This window comes from Camelina sativa, chromosome 6 (assembly GCF_000633955.1).
Source record: "Camelina sativa cultivar DH55 chromosome 6, Cs, whole genome shotgun sequence".
Taxonomy (NCBI): Eukaryota; Viridiplantae; Streptophyta; class Magnoliopsida; order Brassicales; family Brassicaceae; genus Camelina; species Camelina sativa.
Window position 1 is genome coordinate 17461833 of NC_025690.1, and position 19202 is coordinate 17481034.

Here is a 19202-nt window from a genome sequence, read left to right on the forward strand (position 1 = left end):
GAAATCCTAATTAACTAACAATCTATCTTTCGCTTAGACATTTTAGGAACGATGCTTAGCTAACACTTGTCAGCCTCTCAATAAAACTTGAGGAGAAAAAGAAAAAAGAAAAGCGGTGTTTTGGCGTTTGTTTATCCCTGTCTTTTCTCTTTCCGTCATCGAGGAAGAGCTTCTTCTTGATTGAGGAAGAAACTCGTCATACATCCATCGACGAGTCGGGAAACCCAAGCAGGAGTCTAATCTTAATGAGGTATGATCCAATTTCTACACTTCTCTTTGTTGTCAATCAACGTTTGATTTGACAAAAAATAGATCTTTGAAAGTGATCTCTCTATTGTTTGTTAAGATTAGGAATTGCTAATTGGGAATTGGAAATTATTTAGTCGATTGGAAATTGTTTAGTCGATTGGAAATTGTTTGTTTATTCTTTGTTTTGATCCTTCCCCGGATCTGATTAAGATCTCTCAGATTTCTCTGTAACATATTGTTTATGCAGATATGAAGGCTAGGAGGATTTCAGGATCCGAGCTCGGAAGCAGCTATGAAACACGGCAAAGCTTATGCGGATGAAGGCGAAGGAGGGATGGTGGAGAAGCTGAGTGGAGCTGTTACTTCTTGGCTCGCTGGTATGACCGAGGAAGTGACGCAAAACGCTACAAAGTCTGTTCAGGACTCTTCACAGTCACTTGGCTCCATCGTTGGTAAGGCCTCTTCCTGTTACAAATAGCGTTTTCAGCTTGTAGCATATGTGACGACTTTTGAATCAAAAGTTTTGAGTTTGGTGTGTAAATGGTTTAGGTTGTAACTCTGAAAGTAGAATGTAGAATTGAGGTTTGAATCTGATGTTGTGTGTATATGAGATGAACCGGAGCAATAGCTATGAAAAGCTAAACTCTTTCATATTATGTCTTTGTAGTTCGATTATTTAGATTACTTGGGTCAAACCCAAGTTTGCTTTTTTGATTTTTCTTTCCATGATTCATCAAGTCTAGATCTTTGCTTTCTTGGTCCAGAAACGACGATTCATGATATGAAGTAACAACCTTTATTTGCTTCTGGGTCATGGTTTTGTCTGCTTTTCGTCTTTTTTGCTTTGTCTGGATGGAAATGATTCATAATCTCTGAGACCTAGTAATAAGCTCAAGATTATTATGTTCACAAGAGTTGTTCTTATGCGTGATGAGATGATCTTAGGAGTAGTTCAGTATCTTTCTTCAATTCGGATTTTGAGTTTCTGAGATCTGTTTTTTTCTTTTTGTTTTTGTAGAGCTAAAGAATCCGATCTGAGGAAGAAGTTGACTAAACAGATCGAAGATGTTTAAGCAGATACTTGGGAAGCTTCCAAAGAAACTTTCTGCCAAGTTTTGAGATAATGGTGGATCCCAAACTGCATATAATAACAATAATAAGGAGGAGGTGATGAAGCTTTGAGTCAGAGATCATCAGCAAACGGAGATAACACTGATTGTGTTTCTTTTGATGTGTTGCCAAGGTTGAGAGATGTATCAATCTCTGAGAAGCAAGAACTGTTTCTTAAGAAGCTTTTAGACTTTGCTGTGTAGTGTTTGATTCCGTGGTGGAGCTAACCAAAAACCTCAAGGAGAAAGAGATGAAAAGGCAAACACTTCTTGAAGTTGTGGATTATGTTATCACTTCTTGAATTTATTATACTATTATAATTTCTAAAATAATAAATTTAAATTAAAGACCGTAATTTTAGATACTACAAATGGACCATAAAAATAGAAAGTTTCTTAAGAAGTTTGTTAACTTCATTTTTATTCACTTTTATTAGTTTCTTAAGAAGTTTGTTAACGACAGCCAAGTAGCGGTTAGGTTTGCCGGTAAGAGAGGAGAAGAAGCTAACACCATTCAATTTGACGGCGTTGTTAGTGGCGAGGAGATTTCTAGTTGCCATTTTTAGCCACCAAGAAATATAATAAAAGGAATTCTTTTAAGATATTACCAAAAATTGGAAAGGTTTCGTGTTTTTTTGGATGTGAAAACGGAAAGTTTTAAGCTGGTTTATTAAAAGCTTTTGTGGGAGTGAGTGTATATATAGAAAAAGTTACTTAGGAATTAGTGTAATTAGGTTATTGTGTGTCATGCGGATCGACCTAGTGAAAATCGTGTGTTTGGCCTTGTGAAAAACCTGCTTTTGGTACTTATCCTCACACAAAAGCAGGTTTTTCACAACGCCAAACACATAATATTAAATTGTATCTTAAATTATCAACATAAAAATCAGTCAATCATAAATATAAGCTTTCACCGAACGTTGTTGTTGTATAATCATTATGTTGTACTTACAGATAACGAAGACATGCTATTCTATAACGAAGTGTTAATATTGACAAGTACCATATCATGATTGTTGTAAATCATATTGTATTCTACTTACGTACAGATAAGAGTTACTCAATGATCTGCCAAAAATTCAAATAAAGCAACTGTTCAATTTGTTGACTTTAGAAGCCTAAGATGTCTCACAAAAAAAAAACGATGGTTTTGGAGGCTTTCATGGAGTCATAATGCCTTCAACAACAAGGATGCAAACTATTAAAGGAGTCATGCTTAAAAATTCCGGAAAAGCCTTGTAACTATCTTAGGGCCGGGACATACTCAAATGTATGCAGATTTACGGGCTTTGGGCCGGACCAATTCGCCTATATATTGACATGCCTAAGGAGAGAGCAGGTGAGCGAGAGACTTAAACAAGAACTCATGAACACTTCATAAGAAACTCTTGATACATGTCACTATGTATATGTATGGGTCTGTTTTTTTTTATAACTCAAAATTTAATCATAAACAAGTTATATCAAAATTAATATTATTTTGATAAAATACCCTATTGTAAAGTTTCCTTCCTAAAACAAGGGATGTGAGTATGTGACTATTGCACTTTGGTTTCACTCACCCAAGTAAATCAAAAAGAAAACACATCATATCACAACCCATGACACAAATTTGGAAAACTCTCATTACGTTTCATGCTTTTAGCTGACTAATTGCTATCACATCCAGATAGTCAATGATCACTTTCTTTAACTGGATCTTTGCTAATAGAAATGCCTTTTGAGACCTGGAAGATCGATGTTAACAATGTAATTCTCTCAGTTAATGCCTCTCATGTTAAACTCAAACTTCTTTCTCTCTTCCACTGACAACTCCTGTATCAGACTTGTTGTATTTGTATTGTCAAACCTTGTGTCAGTAATCTGATACCTTTGTCAGTCATGGGTTGTGATACCTTTTTGCATAATAAAAGAACAAAGGCCAAAGTATGTTACTTACCGAGCTTTCGCCAATGACATCACTCGCAACATACCTATAACTCAGCCGTCATTACCTCTGTAAAAGCGTTATGGCTGAGTTATTTAATACACATCAACGGTTTCTGACGTAGCGTCTGTCGTGCCAATAACATTTTTGTAATTACGTTTTTTCCGGTAACATAAACCAAAGGCACACTCGGCATTTTGAAAATATCCGAAATATCCTAATAATAAATAAAAGATTTGTTGATTCTGGTAATATTACCTAGTTTGGAGTACAGAATAAATCTCCCAATATAAATCTACAATCTCTTTGTTCTTGAAGACAACCTAAAGCTTCTCATTCTCTTTGTTGTTTACATTTGAATAAAGCTCCAATGAGCTATTGTATTTTCAGTTTTAGATTTCTCTTTCAATAAGCTCTTTAAGAACATAATCTATCTTGTTTGAGATTGTTTTCATAAGGTAGTGCATAAAGTAAAATTTCTTGTTTGTCCTCACCTTTCAATTCCAAGTTCTTACAGTTTCTTGATTCCTTCGCTGCCATGGAACTTTCTTACAGCTTCTGAAGCTAGTTTTAGCTCGGATTCGATGTTCAACTCAGGAGTTATGTTTTTTCCAATGCAGAGAGGTGTCTCTAGTACTATTCCCTCTTTCTTGCCAGTCACATAAGCTATATATATCAACAACAACAACAACAACAAAAAATAGTTTCCGAAACTTCTCTAAAAGAAACTTATTCTCACATAATGATAATAAAAAAGCATACCAGTTGAAAAGTGGAGGAAAAGTGTCAGTTTCTTGCACTCCTTTCCGAAGCTCAAACCTCTACCAGGTCCAAGAGCATTGATAATTAGAGCAGAGTCGTATCTATTTCCGTTTGTTTGAATTGAAACCAAAGTTAATCATTACAATTAATTATAAACCAATAGAAAAACAGAGCAAATATAAACAGAGTAAATTAAACACCTGTCGTCGAATGTTGTAACACCCACCACTACTGATAATGACATCAATCTCCTCTTATAACTAAGTTTGCTTTTTCAGGTTCGATCCCTAGATTGTCTTCTCCAATTACTGGAATCAACTTGCTCTTCATGAAATCTTCATAAGAGCTCCCGTGCATTTGCTTCAGAAGCTTGCACAGATCCGAGCTTATGATCTGTGTGGAAGAAGAAAGGATACAAAATTATGAACAAAATGGAAAAGACAAGTTGAGAATGGAAATGTCTGAACTCTGAACAGAACTCATCACAGAGTCTCTTGTTTGCTCTTTGCTGATTCTTGATCTTTGGATCTCATCAGAAGGAATACCTTCCCAATCTCAGGACTTTCTCTCAATAATTTCTCAATCAACACTGCAGCAAACAATTTTCCAATCCAGGAACCTGTTTATTTGTACGATAAGAAAACTCTAATTTAGGGTTTCTCGTACCTTTGCCAAGAAACCCTGTTCCACCCGTAACGAGACAACTTTCCCCTTTTAAAAAACGGACGATTCCAATTCCTTCAGTGTCACTACTTGTTTCTGCCTCAGGCCTCTCTAACGACGTCACAGCTTTCAAAGACGTCTCACGACTCACGGTAACAACATGAATTATGGACTCTACGAGTCGTCTGTGACAAACGACGAGCCAAGTGGTGGTTAGTTTAGTCGGAGAAAGAGGAGACGAAGTTGACACCATTCCATTTGATGGCGTTGCTTGTGGAGATTTGTGGTAGCCATTTTTTGTTACCAACAACAAGAGTAAACTGAAAGCTTTTCATTTGTTTTTTATAAGAAGTAAGAATTAATACGGTTAGGTTATATGGTTGGACCTTGTCCATTGACATTTACCATTGTGTACCGAAGCTATTAATTCAAAAAGAGTAAGAGGGACTGTCGACCCTAACAAAAAGTGTAAGAGTACACATATGGATCGGTTTTGACAAGAAGCTTTCTTGTAATGAACGGAACATAGTAAATATATACAATCAAACTAATCAAAGCGTTTAAAGGTGAACAAACCACTGTGTTTGAGGCTTTGAGTAGTTGAGTGCTTTCTAATACTGATGAACATAATTTTGTGAACGTATCTTTCTAAGGAGATGAAACAATATTTTGTTAATACTCAAAATACAGAGCAATATGGTAAACTGTAAACATATATGTAAGCCTTCCTAGAAAGCGATATTTATAATCGTTAATTATACTCAAAATCCAAATGTACATTTTCGTGACTTTAGAATCCCTAAATATCAAAGGTTCTCTACACTAAAAAGAATCTCTCAGATGTCTCGCAAAGAAAAAGGTTCTCGATGGCTTTAATCGAATCATATAATGCCTTCAACAAACCAGGATGAATTAAGAGAATCGCGTGCCTTCTTCTCAATACCTATGTCAACATTGCTTTGGATCGTCACAGTGCTACTCAACTGGTATAAATATAGTTCACTTGTGTTGAAGTACCGGGTGGCTTATTAGATTAGATGAATGCTGTTGTCACAGCAGTGTTGTGGTAGTTAGGAGTTTATGGAAACGAACTTTCGTGTTCATAAATGTTATTCCTATACTTACTTGCCCTCAACAAATTTTCAATCATCAACACTGCAACAAACAATTTTCCAACCCGATATATCAGTTTACGTTGATACGAAAACAGGGATTGCTCGATTGTGTTTGTGTATTGACAAGGAATGTGAGTGTGAGAGTTGTACTTTGCTATTAGCTAACTATAGAAATAGAATATCACTTCTTGATTACATAAGAAATACATATTCATTCATACATACCGAAGTTTAAAGGGACAATAAACCAAACAAATCAAGAAAATACATATAAAACAAGATCAATTCAGAACTTTATACAGTACAGTATAACTTACTCATATAACTCGCATCTTAAACCCTAGTTAATTGATCTATCCATGTATCAATTTAAATCTTTTTTTCTATTTCTTTGGTGGTTAAAATTATGTATCAAGTTCATAATTTTATATATAATCTACTCGATGAAACCCTAATTTTAGTCACATAGAATCGATGCTTCCAAAGTCATTCACATTGTAAAACCCATTCGAGAAAAACCCAGAAAAACCTGCCGACAGCTGTGGCAAAAACATCTCTTCCCCAGCCAACGGCTCGTAACAATCACCGACTCTACCATCGAACAGCTCCTGATGATGGAGAACACGTGGCGTCAGATCCTCCGGCGTAGAGACCGCGCACGGTGGCGGAGAAGGGTTGTGGTCGGAGGAGGATGGCGAGTCGTAGATGGACTCCGGTTGAAGATCTACCGCGTCTTGGCCAGTCAGCTCTTGAACAAGCTCTCTGAACTTGGAAGCACAAGTCTGGACTCTCATGGGGTTTGAGATGTAACGGACTTTGATGGGTTTGTTCGTCTTCTTCTTATGCTTTGGTGATTTTCTTGAAACAAGAGATGGGTTTCTCTGTTCTAAGCTTGTGGTGGTAAGAAACGTCGATGATGATGACTCCATATGAGAGGATTCAGACAGATGTTTATGTGTTTTTTTTTTATTTGCTTTTCTTTTTGTTTTTCAGTTAATTTTTCAAGCTTCGACAGAGCTTTATATAATGTTGTCTTTTTTACATTTGTTTGGAAGGTGAGAGGAAATTAATAGGAAAGAGAGGTTGCAGATGAAAGGAAACAAAACGTATTGAATGACGGCGCGTGTGCCTCACCTGTTTTCTGATAGGTGGGTATGACTCGAAATATCTAACTTTTTAGGGAGTGTAACGTGCATCTCACTCGAGGAAATAGTCGCGTGGTCATAAAAAAGTATAAGAAAGGTTTTAAGTGGTGATCAAGGCGAGAGCCCGCGGCTGCGCTCATATATATGGTGGAGATGATGGAGCTATTCGTTGATCCTCCTCCACGTGAATACCACTCTCAATCAAAAGAAGATATATAACGTCATATATTACATCATCATTACTCTTACGAGATTACGTCACTAAAAACTAGTCATGAATGATATATGGAAATAACCTTTGAGAAAAGTCGCATATGTTTTTGTTTCCTTAATACGAAAAAGTTCGAAGTCAATTTTGTAAGTTCGGTTTCCTTAATTGAGTTTGGTTTTTGTGTTCAGTTGTTGGTTATGTCGTACAATTGAATGTGTGTTAACTAAAATTTTAATTTGTAAGTGATTTTGAGATGCACTTGCACTTCAGATTATCTATATTAGCTAGCACAAACGATGTGGGTACCTAACCTACCTATTTCCTACGAGTTAGTTTGGTCTTTAATATTCAAACAGATTCAAGAATACATATCATCATAACTCTTACGAGATTACGTCACGAAAAAACTGGTCATGCGAAATGGAAAAAATATTTCTAAAAATGAGAAAAGTCGCATATGTTTTTGTTTCCTTAATACGAATTAATGTTCGAAGTCAATTTTTATTTATTTATAGATATTTAGATAAGTGAGTTTGGTTTTTGTGCTCTCAGTTGTTGCTTATGTAACTTTAATTGTCTTCAATTGAATCTGTTAAATAACCTTTTTCAATCATAAGTGATTTTAAGATGCACTCATTTCAAATGATCTGATTAGCACGAACGTTGGGTTACCTTAACGTCTTTATTATTCAAACAGATTCGAGAATATAGGAGACACAGTATTTTCTGTTCTCTCAAAAGTTCCACTTTTACAAATAGATATCATATTATTAATTCCGTAGTACGATACTTCTTCTTGTTGGTTATGTTACTTTTCACGTGACCATATAACCAAACTACAATAACAAGAGAAACCATTATTGTTTCAAAGTTCTCATCTATTTATTTTACAGTTTTTTTTTTCTTTTCTATTTTCTTGTCAAACTATATAATCTATAGATGAAAACTGTACTAATTAATATATATAGCCAACAAAGAAACAGTACAATAATTTAAGAGAAAAAAAAAGAAAAAAAAAAGTGAATAGTATTAATTATAGTAAGGATTAAGAAATGAAGGGGAGATGAGGGGTCCAGGTGGGCAAGTGGGAAGAAAGCAAGTAGCATCAGTGTGGTCTCACTATCACTCTGTTTAATCTCTCGTCCTAATTAAAAAACAAGTCTTTTTCTTTTGCTACAAATATGAGTGATTAATACTTAATTGACGTGTGATGTATGGCGGAATAAAAAAAAGTCAATATATTGTAGTATTATATTTACGATTTACGATAAGACAAAAAAAAAAGGGAGTTATCAAATGCTTATATAGGTGGTTGATAATATGATTAGAACAAGAGGATATGATAAAAAAAAAAAAAAAGAAGATTAAAAGCATCTTTTTAAAGATCTTCAAAAAAAAAATTCAAAGAAAGTCAAGTCACGTGTAACGTAGACGTACGGTAGACCCCTCTTTCCCAGTTCTCCTGACAAATTCATTTAATATTTCCACTTTTATCTCTTTGTCGAATAAAGTTTATCACCAAATAAAGTCTTCTTAAGTACCCAATACCCACACGATTACTTATTAATTACATATTATTCAACGTTAAATTTCTTATCACAGATAACATAAGCTTTAAAATACAACCAATACTTACAAGTTAGACTATTATACGCTGCGTATTAGATATTTCAAATACTTACAAGTTACAACAAGTATGCATGAAACTCCTCCTATATATGTATTAGATCTTAAAATATTATTATACGTGTTGGAAACTGGGTGATTAGTGAGCACATGGGTTGACTTCCAAGTAAACGGATTCAAACGACTTTTGCTTCTTTGTGGAAAAAAAGGGGTTTGTTTTTTTTTTTTTTTACCCTTAACGGGGTGTGTAATTCGATTATATGATCAATAGACATGCATGAAAAACAAGAGAATCATGTTCACATTCATCAACGTAGATAATAATTAGAACGTTTCAGAAACTAGTAGAACAAAGTTGAGTTTTTTTAAAAAGTAGCAACGTCGTACTAATTAAGTTCGTATACCATAAAAATCATGTATACGCGATGATTATGACGAATGCAAAAAAATCTATAGCTGTTGATATGGCCTAGGTTTTAGTCTCTGGCTAGTTATACATATCTCTATCAGAAAGGAACATGCATGGCCACACAAACACATCATCTTTTTTTTTTTTTTGTTATTATCAGAAACAATTAATTAGATCTTATCTATTTAAACTTTCATCTTCTCCTCCTACCAAAAACCAGAAAATATTTATTTGATTTATAACTCTCATTTGTCGTCTTTTTTATTTTTTAAAGTTTTACTGTTTGTTTATTCACTGGCGGAACTAACTCACTTTAGATTAAAATTGATGTCTGCGCCGATCCTGCATTACTTTCATAGGTCTTGCGAGTCCATTGTTATATAAGACGATTTTTTTTTTTTTTTTAGCAAGAAAAATTCTTATCATAAAAGAACATGGCCCAGCAAAAATTCAAGTCATATACTCCCATTTAGTTGGCAATGACATTGGACACACACGCCAATGATAGATGGACAAATGTGTTATCATGAAGAGATGACAATTTATTGCTGATAACCTTATCACGTTTCAACAAAAAAAAAAAAGAGTTATCATTTTGGGCAAATGCAAGCAAGCATGTCGAGTATTAAAAAAAAAAAAGTCTATGAAAGGAGTCAAACTCGGTGGTCCACAATATTATAGTATTATACGATAGTAATGTTTTTAATTTCATAAATCAACTCATCATCATGTTGGTCAACTGATTGAAAAGATTAGTGTATATATCCGAAAGTTAGAGTGTAAAACCAGCCCATGAAAGGCTGATAAATGGGCTTTATCGGCCCATTAAGTCTCACCGCCTCATCTGATTGTAAGGAATCGATCGCACGGAGGAAAAAAATATCTTCCCTCTTCGAACCCTAAACATTTTTTGTAGAGAGATATCGATTAATAATTTCACTGGTAAATAAACTGAAAGAGTGTTGAATTGTTCGGAATCTATCTTCTCGTTTTGTTCGATTCGATCTCCCAATCTCGTAAATTCTGCTGCAAAATTTCTCCGGTGGTGAGCAAAAACATCCTTTCGGATTTCGAAGTTATGGTCTCAGTCTTGTTTCTTTTTTTTCATTGAAGCCAATTACTAATTGTCTCTCTTCAATTGTATTTTTTTTTCAGGTGTAAAGCTCAATGGATACAGAACTGAATTCACCTCCGCATCATGATGATGGTTATGGTGATGGTGATACCACGGCTGCTTTTCGAAAGCCTTCTAATGATGGTGCTAGTAGAAAATATCGCCGCCGAGCTTTAGCTGACGATGGCTCTTCTTCATCTGATGGTTAGTTCGTATCTCCAATTCTTTTTCCAAATAGCTTATTATAGACTGTAATATTATTAGCGTATTTGTTATTGTATTTTGATGAACGGCGCTTAGGAGTTCTTGTTTTTGATTGCATCATGTAATTGTGCATCTTTGTTGGTCGTTTCGTTTTGTTTCCTCTTTCATCTCTAGCCGTAGCTCAGTTTAGAATTGTTGGTTCTTCTTTTGTAGGAAGTCCTGAACGTAATCAGAGTTCTGATTCTAGGGGAAATATTAGGAAAGATTCTGAACCACTTCATTCGAGGAAAGAGGATAGGCGGGAATCTGATCGCAGTCGCTATGGTAGAGGTGATTCACATAAACATGAGAGGTACTCTAGGGATGATGATAACTATTGTTCTAAGCGTGAGGGGTACAGCAGATATGAGCGTGATGCACCTCGATCTAGCCGTGATTCAAGGGGTGGCCGTCATATTGACCGTACAGGAGTAGAGACTGAACTTAGCAGGTCAAGAATTGATTCAGACAGACATTCCCGTGATAAGTATAGCAACTTTGGACATAGAGTCAATAGTAACGATAAAGTTGAAGATTTGTCATCTCGCTGGAGATACGCAGACTCAAGAGTGGAGGGTAAAGAGAAGGGTTTCGTGCGGGGGAGAGATTTTCTAGACGAGAAAAGAGAGAAGGGTTTCGTGCGGGGGAGAGATCTTCAAGACGAAAAAAGAGAGACGGGTTTCGTGCGGGGGAGAGATCTTCAGGATGAGAAAAGAGACTCCCGCTGGAGTTTTGGTGACCGCTATTCCCGTGATGAAAGAAAGGAACATGGCAACCCTGAGATTAGCAAGGAGAAGGATGTTCATGTCAAATCTCCAAGAGACCGTCCTGATGTGAAATGTTTGGCAACTGAGAATCGAGATACGCATTCTAAGAAACTGAAGGGGTTCATTTCAGAGAAGTTTACTCATGGCAGTAGTAATGGTAAGACTCTTAAATTTCAGATATTTTCTTTCTGTGGTTTATACCTCCTTGCTCTAAAGTTATTTTGCAACCGCAGAAGAGAAGCAGACATCAATCATAAAGCCTTCCCCTAGTGATGTTGATGCTGCCAAAGTTGCAGCTATGCAGGCTGCTGAATTAGGTAATACTGTTATGATGTTATTCTAAATCTTCTAGGGTTTTTCTCTTCATTTATTTTGACTTTCGGATTCGACTTGTCCTTGCTTTTGTTGCCTTTGTATACTTGTGATCTTGCCATCTGAAAATAGTTAATTGAAAGTTATGTGACATCCTATATAGCTCGTTAACATTGTATTCCAATTGAAAATGCTTACACAAAAGCCTACTCATTGTCTACTTTTCCCTAGTTCTTACCTAACCGTTTTCCTCGTTGAATTCAGTGAACAAAAACCTTGTTGGAACGGGTTACCTGACAACAGATCAAAAGAAGAAGTTACTGTGGGGAAAGAAGAAAAGCACAACAGCAGAAGAGGTATCATAATGAATGATGACCCTACTTGGATATGTAAATACAAATGTAGTGATATAAACCGTAAAATCACAAATTTTCTTGTGATTCTACTTTTGCTTATTTTGCTTCGAACCAGTCTGCTCATCGTTGGGATAGTGCTAGTGCGCTAATTGGTGACCCTGAACGACAAGAAAAGTTCAACAAACTTATGGTAAATCTCATCCTTCCTTCCCTACTTAAATGTTTCGCTTCCTTTAATTGTCTTCATACCTCAGTGATCATCATGATATATAGGGCATGATTCCAGAATTTTTCAAAGTTTCATATTTTTTTTTTAAAAGCATAGAATTTGGCTGTGTATAAAGTAATAATACTAACACATTTTCAGAGTCTGAGGTTGCGTTGGTGCATCATTGTAGGGTGTGAAAGCGAGTACGGTAAACCAAGAGCAGAACCTAAGCGAAGTCGAGGTAGAGAAGCAGAAAGAGTTGCAGATGGATTTAGAGAAGCAGTACACAGCGGGATTAAGGAGGAGAGATGGACGAACCGTAGGGTTAGGTCTTTGAACCTCTTTGGTAAATCATTCTTGTACTCTTGTCTCCTTGGAAGGATTCTTTTGGCATCTCCTTTTTGTTGTACTCTACTACTCTTGTTGAAGCCCTTAACTATGATGATCTCCATGTGTGTAAGAATTAAGTTCAGTAACCAGGTTTTGAGTTTAAAATCTTTTTTCACCGACGCATATTCTGTACTTATTGCTGAATTTTCTTTGTCGTAGAAGTTTTTTCTTTACTCAAAATGATACTAAAGTCAGTAAGTTTATCGTTATTTAATTTAATAAACGAAACAATTAGAGTTTCAGATTCATGTTAAGCTCTCGAGTTGACTTCATCTCAAGATACAATTAGAAGCTTCAAATTCGAAAAAAAATCAACAACGACTGTAAGTCTCTATTAAGCACTTAAAAACAATTTAAAAACACTTCAAATATAACCTTGATCAGTTCGATATCAAACAAAGATTGCATTTTCTTCTTCTTGACTCTAATAATCACACAAAATGGAAATTTTGATACATATGTAGTGTGTTACCCTAATTAAACTGATGAGTAACTTACATGTGTTGATCACTGTAATTCCTCTTTTTTTTTTACCTACTTCAATCTGTTAAATTCTCTATAGAGCTAAGAAATATTCTGGACTATTCTAATAGAGTTTTTTTTTTAATTAATTGGTCAAATTAGAGTTGTCAAAATTTAACATAGCTTTCTCTCTCTTCCCTCTCTCAATTTTTCAGAGAGAGAAAGCGATGAGTAAAATTTTCCGGCAACGATGGCTTCCTTAGCATTTGTTGACCGATTACTCTTCCGGAATCGTCTGGCTTCTACAGCAGAGTTGTCCGGCTTACTGTCCAGCACCGTTTTCGTTTTCACGGTGGCGTGTGGCTGGCTTCCTTTCCGACATCGGTGGTGACCTTCACACCGTTGGTCGGCTTGCTTCCGGTACTTGTTGGCTCTTTCAGCAACGGTGGCTGGCGTTCCTTCCGACATCGGTGGTGTCGTTCACACCGTTGGTTGGCTCACTTCCAGCACGGTTGGCTCACTTCCAGCGACGGTGGCTGGCTTAGCTTTAGTTTTTTTTTCTGTCTTTTTCGTTTGGGTTTGAATAATCTGCGATTCATGAGTTGTTGTTATCGATTTCGATAGCTTTCTTCTCGTTTAAGTTGCAGATCCTTGGGCTTCTCGTTTATGGTGTAGATCTAATTTCTTGAAGATTGAAAAGTTATAGTTTGAAGAAGAAGATTAAGAAGTTTGGCGTTAGGTGGAGTCATATTCTCAGCTAATTGGAATTCGCCTTGTTCTCTGGGTGTAGATCGAGATTTTTTTGTTCTTTTCCGACGATTTCGGCCGGATTTGAAGTTTCCAGGCGACGTTCCCTCTGTCGGTGATCGGCGACTCCAACTCTTCGACTTCCCACGTGTCAGCCATCATGTTTCTCTCTTGCCACGTGTTCTGTGTTCCAATGCTTACTCTTCAATCTTCAGGGAAAGATTTATTAGTTGGGCCTATAGCTTGTGTTTTATTTGGCTTGTTTTTTAGGCTTGTTTATTTTAGTTTTAATGTTGGCCTGTTGTACTTAGGTTTGTAATGTTAACCTGTTTACTTTGGCTTTTATACCCTCGATAAAACACTNAAAAAAAAAAAAAAAAAAAAAAAAAAAAAAAAAGTTGTCAAAATTTTGCCAACTAAAAAAGTGAAGATTGAAATAATGATTTTTATCATATTTTCTGAAATTTGATGTTTTTAATATCTGAAGTAAATTGAATTGCTTCTCCGAAAGAAAGAAGATCAAAAGGTTGTATGTTTGTTGTTGTTTGTTGCATCGATCTCGAAAATCCCAGATTGATTTGATTTTGCTCACCGATTTGTTTCTTCGTCGCCCGGCGAAGATGAACGGCGGTCCTTCCGGTTTCCGTACGTATTCGTCCTGCCATCGCCGCTTGATCATCAGTTTCTTCTCTCGTGGTGCTCTTTTAATGTCGATTTCTGAGTTTTTGTTCGATGTTGTAGATAATGCTCCGGTCACGAAAGCCTTCGTCATCACGAGTGCTCTTTTCACTGTCTTCTTCGGGATCCAAGGTCGTTCTTCCAAGCTCGGTTTGTCTTACCAGGTATATTCGCATTTTCTGTGGTTTATTGTGATTTCTTTTACTCAGGTTTTAGATTTTGTTTATGGAGTTTTACTTTAGGATTTTGCTGGGTGGACTAGGTAGGGTACCCCCGATTTGTTCGATTTTGACATTCTCCAACAATAATGATGATTTTGACACTTTGATTATACTTTAGCCCCTGTGGTGCTTAATAATGATGTTTTGCGCCCTACTGTTTTGATCGTCCAAGTGTGATGTAGTTCGATAGCTTGCATCGGATTATCTGTTTGTGTTTGCCAGTAACCTGATAGCTTCCCAGTTCAGGATCCGAAGTTATCTCTTCTTAGTTGCTATGTAAATCTAATATCTCAAAATTACAACAGTTTCTTATATAACCTTCTTCCAAACTCGTTACAGGATATTTTTGAGAAGTTCCGGATATGGAAGTTAATCCTGTCGACTTTTGCCTTCTCCTCTACACCGGAACTGATGTTTGGATTGTATTTGCTATACTACTTCCGAGTTTTTGAGAGACAGATTGGCTCAAATAAGTACTCGGTAAGTCATGATGCTTGTAGCTCAAATCTCTCTACTTGGTAGATATATCCTCATGTGTTTTCTGTTTCTTGTTCCGCTTGGCAAACTGGTGGTAACTAGAAAGGTTTACTGCTGATAATTTCTTTTGAAGTTCCACTATTTTCCTTCTGCTTACAAAAGGTTTATGAGATAGTATTGTTGCTGCTGCAGGTTTTTCTCTTGTTCTCAGGGAGTGTATCTCTACTACTAGAGGTCTTGTTGCTATCGCTGCTTAAAGGTAACCATCATTCTTTTTCAGGACAGCCTCTTCAAATTCTACGTCTTTTTCTTATTAGTAAGATTTGCAATAGTTGGGGTACCAATGTTACAAATAAGAGTTTGGTTGTTGGTTTGTAAATTAGCTTCATTACCACACTCCTGCAAAAACTATGAAGGGAAAAATGCACAAGGAAGGATTGAGGTGCTCTGAATATTATATAGGAGCTTATGAATTATGTTTAAATCCCTGTGACGATCTTAATTAGTTTCCATATCCGTCCTTGTTTTTTATTTGCTCTAATTTTCATGAAGAGCGTTTACTGGATTTTCACCTGGTCCAGAATTTAGATTATGTGTTTTTTTTTCCTGGCGTGTCTGCTATAGATTTTATACATTGTAAAACTTAACTTAACTTCACTAAGGAATATGTTGACCTTGTATCTATTATAAAGGTGACTATCTGTTGTTTCTTTTTCCAGATACCACCACAAACTTACTGACCTCTGGACCATACGGCCTGATATTTGCTTCGTTTATACCCTTCTACTTGGACATTCCTGTTTCAACGAGATTTCGCGTATTTGGTGTCAACTTCTCTGATAAGTCATTCATATATCTTGCAGGAGTTCAGGTAAACAATACCATAGGTTTAATGTAACTATCTGTTGTTCGTTTAGTGTTCTTAGTATCAGTCTGATAATCTTCTTGGATTGTTTTTTGAAGCTTTTACTATCTTCTTGGAAAAGATCCATCTTTCCTGGAATTTGCGGCATAATCGCCGGTTCCTTGTATCGTTTGAACATCCTTGGCATCCGCAAGGCAAAGGTTATATATCTTTCTAACCTTTTTAGTAGATACAAATACATCGTTATTTATCTCTCTGTCAGATTGCTGGCTTCTTAGCTTTCTTTCTATGTCACTAGAGTAACCTTAAATTTATGTCTCAACACATCACAGTTCCCCGAGTTTGTGGCTTCGTTCTTTTCCCGGCTTTCTTTTCCCTCCTTCAGTAACGCTCCTCCTCCAGCACCAAGCAGGAACATCGTTGGGACTATATCACCTAACACAGTGCGCCGAGCAGAGGTGAGTCTCATCCTTTTAATTTTCTCAGTAACATTCGTCTTGCCTATTAGCCAAACTCTTAGTATCAGCTAAAACGTTTCTTTGTTTTCAGAGATCTCAGCCAGCTCCAATGGCATCAAGTGTGGAACCATCTGAGGAAGCCATAGCTACATTAGTATCAATGGGTTTTGACAGAAACGCAGCAAGACAGGCGCTCATGCATGCCAGAAATGATGTCAATTCTGCCACAAACATCCTCCTTGAAGCACAATCCCACTAATTCAAAAAGAGTTTTACTCTGATTGGGAAGAACCAGAAACATTGTTGATTCCAGTTTCAGAAACAACACAGTGATGAATTCTTCGGCTGTCAGTGGACCAACCTTTGGAGCCAACATGTCTCAGCATATATGATCCGGCCAAAGATCTGACCAAACCTTCTTATTTTGCGTTTGTAGTGTAGGAAATTGCATAGATTATGTAGTACAAATTTGCAAGTTAAGAGGAATACTGAGAAACTTATCTCTCTGTAACTTCAAGACTTCAAAAAAAAAAAAACACAGATCTTAATGCATTCACTCAAAACTTGCTTGGAAGCACGAAAAAACTCTTTTACTCTTTTCTTGTTTTCACATAAAATGATTTTAGCTTGACTACAAAAGAACGTGGGAAGTGATAAGACTAGCTTACATATCAGTAACTTCGAGAATTCAAAAACACAGATCTTAATGCATTTACACATACAATGATTTAGCCTTTACCTACAAGTACTTGGGAAGTAATAATACTACGTCTGGAACCACCTTGAGTAGATTAGGCAGAAACTTTAGCTCGCTTCTTCTTTTCTTTCATCCATGGTGTACACTGGTATTTCCCAGTTCTTGTTCTTTTTGGGATCATCAGTTAAGGTAAGATCTGTTTCATACTCTTTAAAAGTTTTGAAGTATGTTTTGGCTCCCATCATTACCAGTCTCTCCAACATGAATAACTGGTAATTATTCTTGATTATAGGATCCAAAATCTCGCTAAAATTCGATGAATAAGCCAGTTTGTACCTGCAGTATAAGCAAATCCCACGACATTTCACTTATATGTATAAGCTTGCACACCTTAATCAAAAAATCTAAAAACTGAGTCAAAGAAGACAAGGATCAGATAAAGAGTAATGTACCTGACGGCGAGAGGAGAAAAAAACCCAGGAGTTCTCTCATTAGAACCAATAAAAAGAGTCCTCCCTCGTGGGATCCGCTTCTCTATCCTACGAAGGATGAACTCCGGGCGAGTATCTCTGTCTAAATGAGGAAACTGAATCCTTTCAACTCCGAATCTGTCTTTTCTGGTTTTCAGTTTGTCCCCTCGACGAACGTGGATGGCATCATAATCACCAAGTTGTGCTTTTATCTGTAACAACACCAAAAACTTAAAGGCTTCATCAAGATGCAGAGTAAACAAAAACTGATTAGTAAGCTTAGTTTTGCAAGAGATTCATCAGAATAAAGCATAACATCTTGCGGGGTATGTATACTCTCGTTAAAGGAAGCATTGTTCCATGATACCTTCTCTGCGGCGTTTCTCAAATTTGAAGCTGCCATATTAGGGAGAAAAGAATATGGAAGCATGACAGCGCTACGATTGCTTCTATCTTTGCATTCAACGAACCTACATTATAAGTTAAAAGAATATGGAACCAAATGATCAACAATCTCAAAGGAGTTAAAAGGAGATTATAAGTTATCAAACTTAGAAGAGAATAAGCAAATTGATGAATAATGAACCGAATGTAAACACAATTTCATCAGCTTGATCATGATCTGATCGCAAAGATTCAATTCCCATAAAATCACTCAAACGAGAAGAACAGAGGAAGTGATTACCATGCAAGAGGACTTGCGGTTCGATTAATGATCAAGAGATTTGAGTAGTGACTCTCTGTTAGCCTGTGTCGACTGACTCCGCGAACATGCGCGATCCCTCTTTCTTCCAACCTCATACTTGTGGAGAGAACAATATGCCAAGTTTTGGAGTTGTCCAATATAACAGGTATCTTCTCAGATATGAGGTCAATATCATACAAGGAGTCCATTGCACAAGAGCTCCCTCCCCAACTAAGAAATTCAAAAGAAACCCTTGTGTCAAGAGACAGACACTAAACACATTCCCCAAGGTCGAAATAGACAAACAAGTGAAGCGGGTTACAGAACTCACCCTTCCTGAGTAGTTTTGTTATCGGATCGATTGAGTATACCTTTCTTATTATGTATTGGATTGATGCACATTCCAGAAGGCATTACAAAGGTCCTGCAACAAGAACATTGTTGTTATGGAATTGATTATGTCCTCCTACACTAATCTCATCTCCATAAAGCTTCACCCTTTTCCTAGAAAGCCTAAAAAGAACTCAACTGTGATCTCACTGAATTCAGCAAAGTAGAACTCTTTTATCAGAAAAAGCCAAAATTTTGACAATTTCACAGCTAAATTTGAGTTACCTGTTAAGAAACATGGCTTCTTCAAGTGCACACCTGAGACTAGATTCCTGGTGACCCAAGCCAGCACAGGTCTCGCAGTTTTTGCCAGGACAATCGATTCTGTGTCCCCAATACAAGTACTTCTCAGACAACGTATGCTGTCTCTTACCACGAGGTGACCACACGAAATAATCTATTAGGGTTTGTTGATACGGCAATCCCAATTTTCCGGTGGAGATCAC

General features: G+C 36.6%; 4 protein-coding genes, 1 long non-coding RNA gene and 1 pseudogene across 6 annotated transcripts; 3 read left to right on the forward strand and 3 right to left on the reverse strand.

Moving 5' to 3' along the window:
- LOC104791961 lies at positions 55-1723 on the forward strand. The gene is made up of 3 exons (XR_768983.2): positions 55-250; positions 497-701; positions 1268-1723. It is a non-coding gene; the product is annotated as an uncharacterized LOC104791961 (long non-coding RNA).
- LOC104699169 lies at positions 3640-4963 on the reverse strand (annotated as a pseudogene).
- LOC104791962 (sigma factor binding protein 1, chloroplastic-like) lies at positions 5976-6876 on the reverse strand. Its single transcript, XM_010517973.2, has one exon. The coding sequence runs from the start codon at positions 6752-6754 to the stop codon at positions 6287-6289; it is 468 nt and encodes a 155-aa protein (XP_010516275.1). The 5' UTR covers positions 6755-6876; the 3' UTR covers positions 5976-6286.
- Positions 10079-12796, forward strand: LOC104791963 (DEAD-box ATP-dependent RNA helicase 42). 2 transcript variants are annotated; one of them, XM_010517974.2, is made up of 7 exons: positions 10079-10261; positions 10372-10534; positions 10748-11497; positions 11574-11657; positions 11917-12008; positions 12124-12198; positions 12376-12796. In XM_010517974.2, exons 2-7 carry the CDS (start codon positions 10384-10386, stop codon positions 12763-12765), a joined length of 1542 nt encoding a protein of 513 aa, XP_010516276.1. In that variant the 5' UTR covers positions 10079-10261; positions 10372-10383; the 3' UTR covers positions 12766-12796. The 2 variants fall into 2 exon arrangements, with proteins under 2 accessions (XP_010516276.1, XP_010516277.1); XM_010517975.2 differs by having other exon boundaries at positions 10084-10261; positions 12407-12689.
- LOC104791964 (rhomboid-like protein 20) lies at positions 13190-17088 on the forward strand. Its single transcript, XM_010517976.2, has 8 exons — positions 13190-14460; positions 14557-14657; positions 15054-15194; positions 15384-15450; positions 15911-16062; positions 16155-16256; positions 16389-16514; positions 16606-17088. The coding sequence occupies exons 1-8, from the start codon at positions 14436-14438 to the stop codon at positions 16771-16773; spliced, it is 882 nt and encodes a 293-aa protein (XP_010516278.1). The 5' UTR covers positions 13190-14435; the 3' UTR covers positions 16774-17088.
- Positions 17042-19196, reverse strand: LOC104699170. The gene is made up of 6 exons (XM_019246847.1): positions 18982-19196; positions 18698-18790; positions 18367-18597; positions 18049-18151; positions 17664-17893; positions 17042-17547 (listed from the first exon to the last, which is right to left on the reverse strand). Exons 1-6 carry the CDS (start codon positions 18993-18995, stop codon positions 17319-17321), a joined length of 900 nt encoding a protein of 299 aa, XP_019102392.1. The 5' UTR covers positions 18996-19196; the 3' UTR covers positions 17042-17318.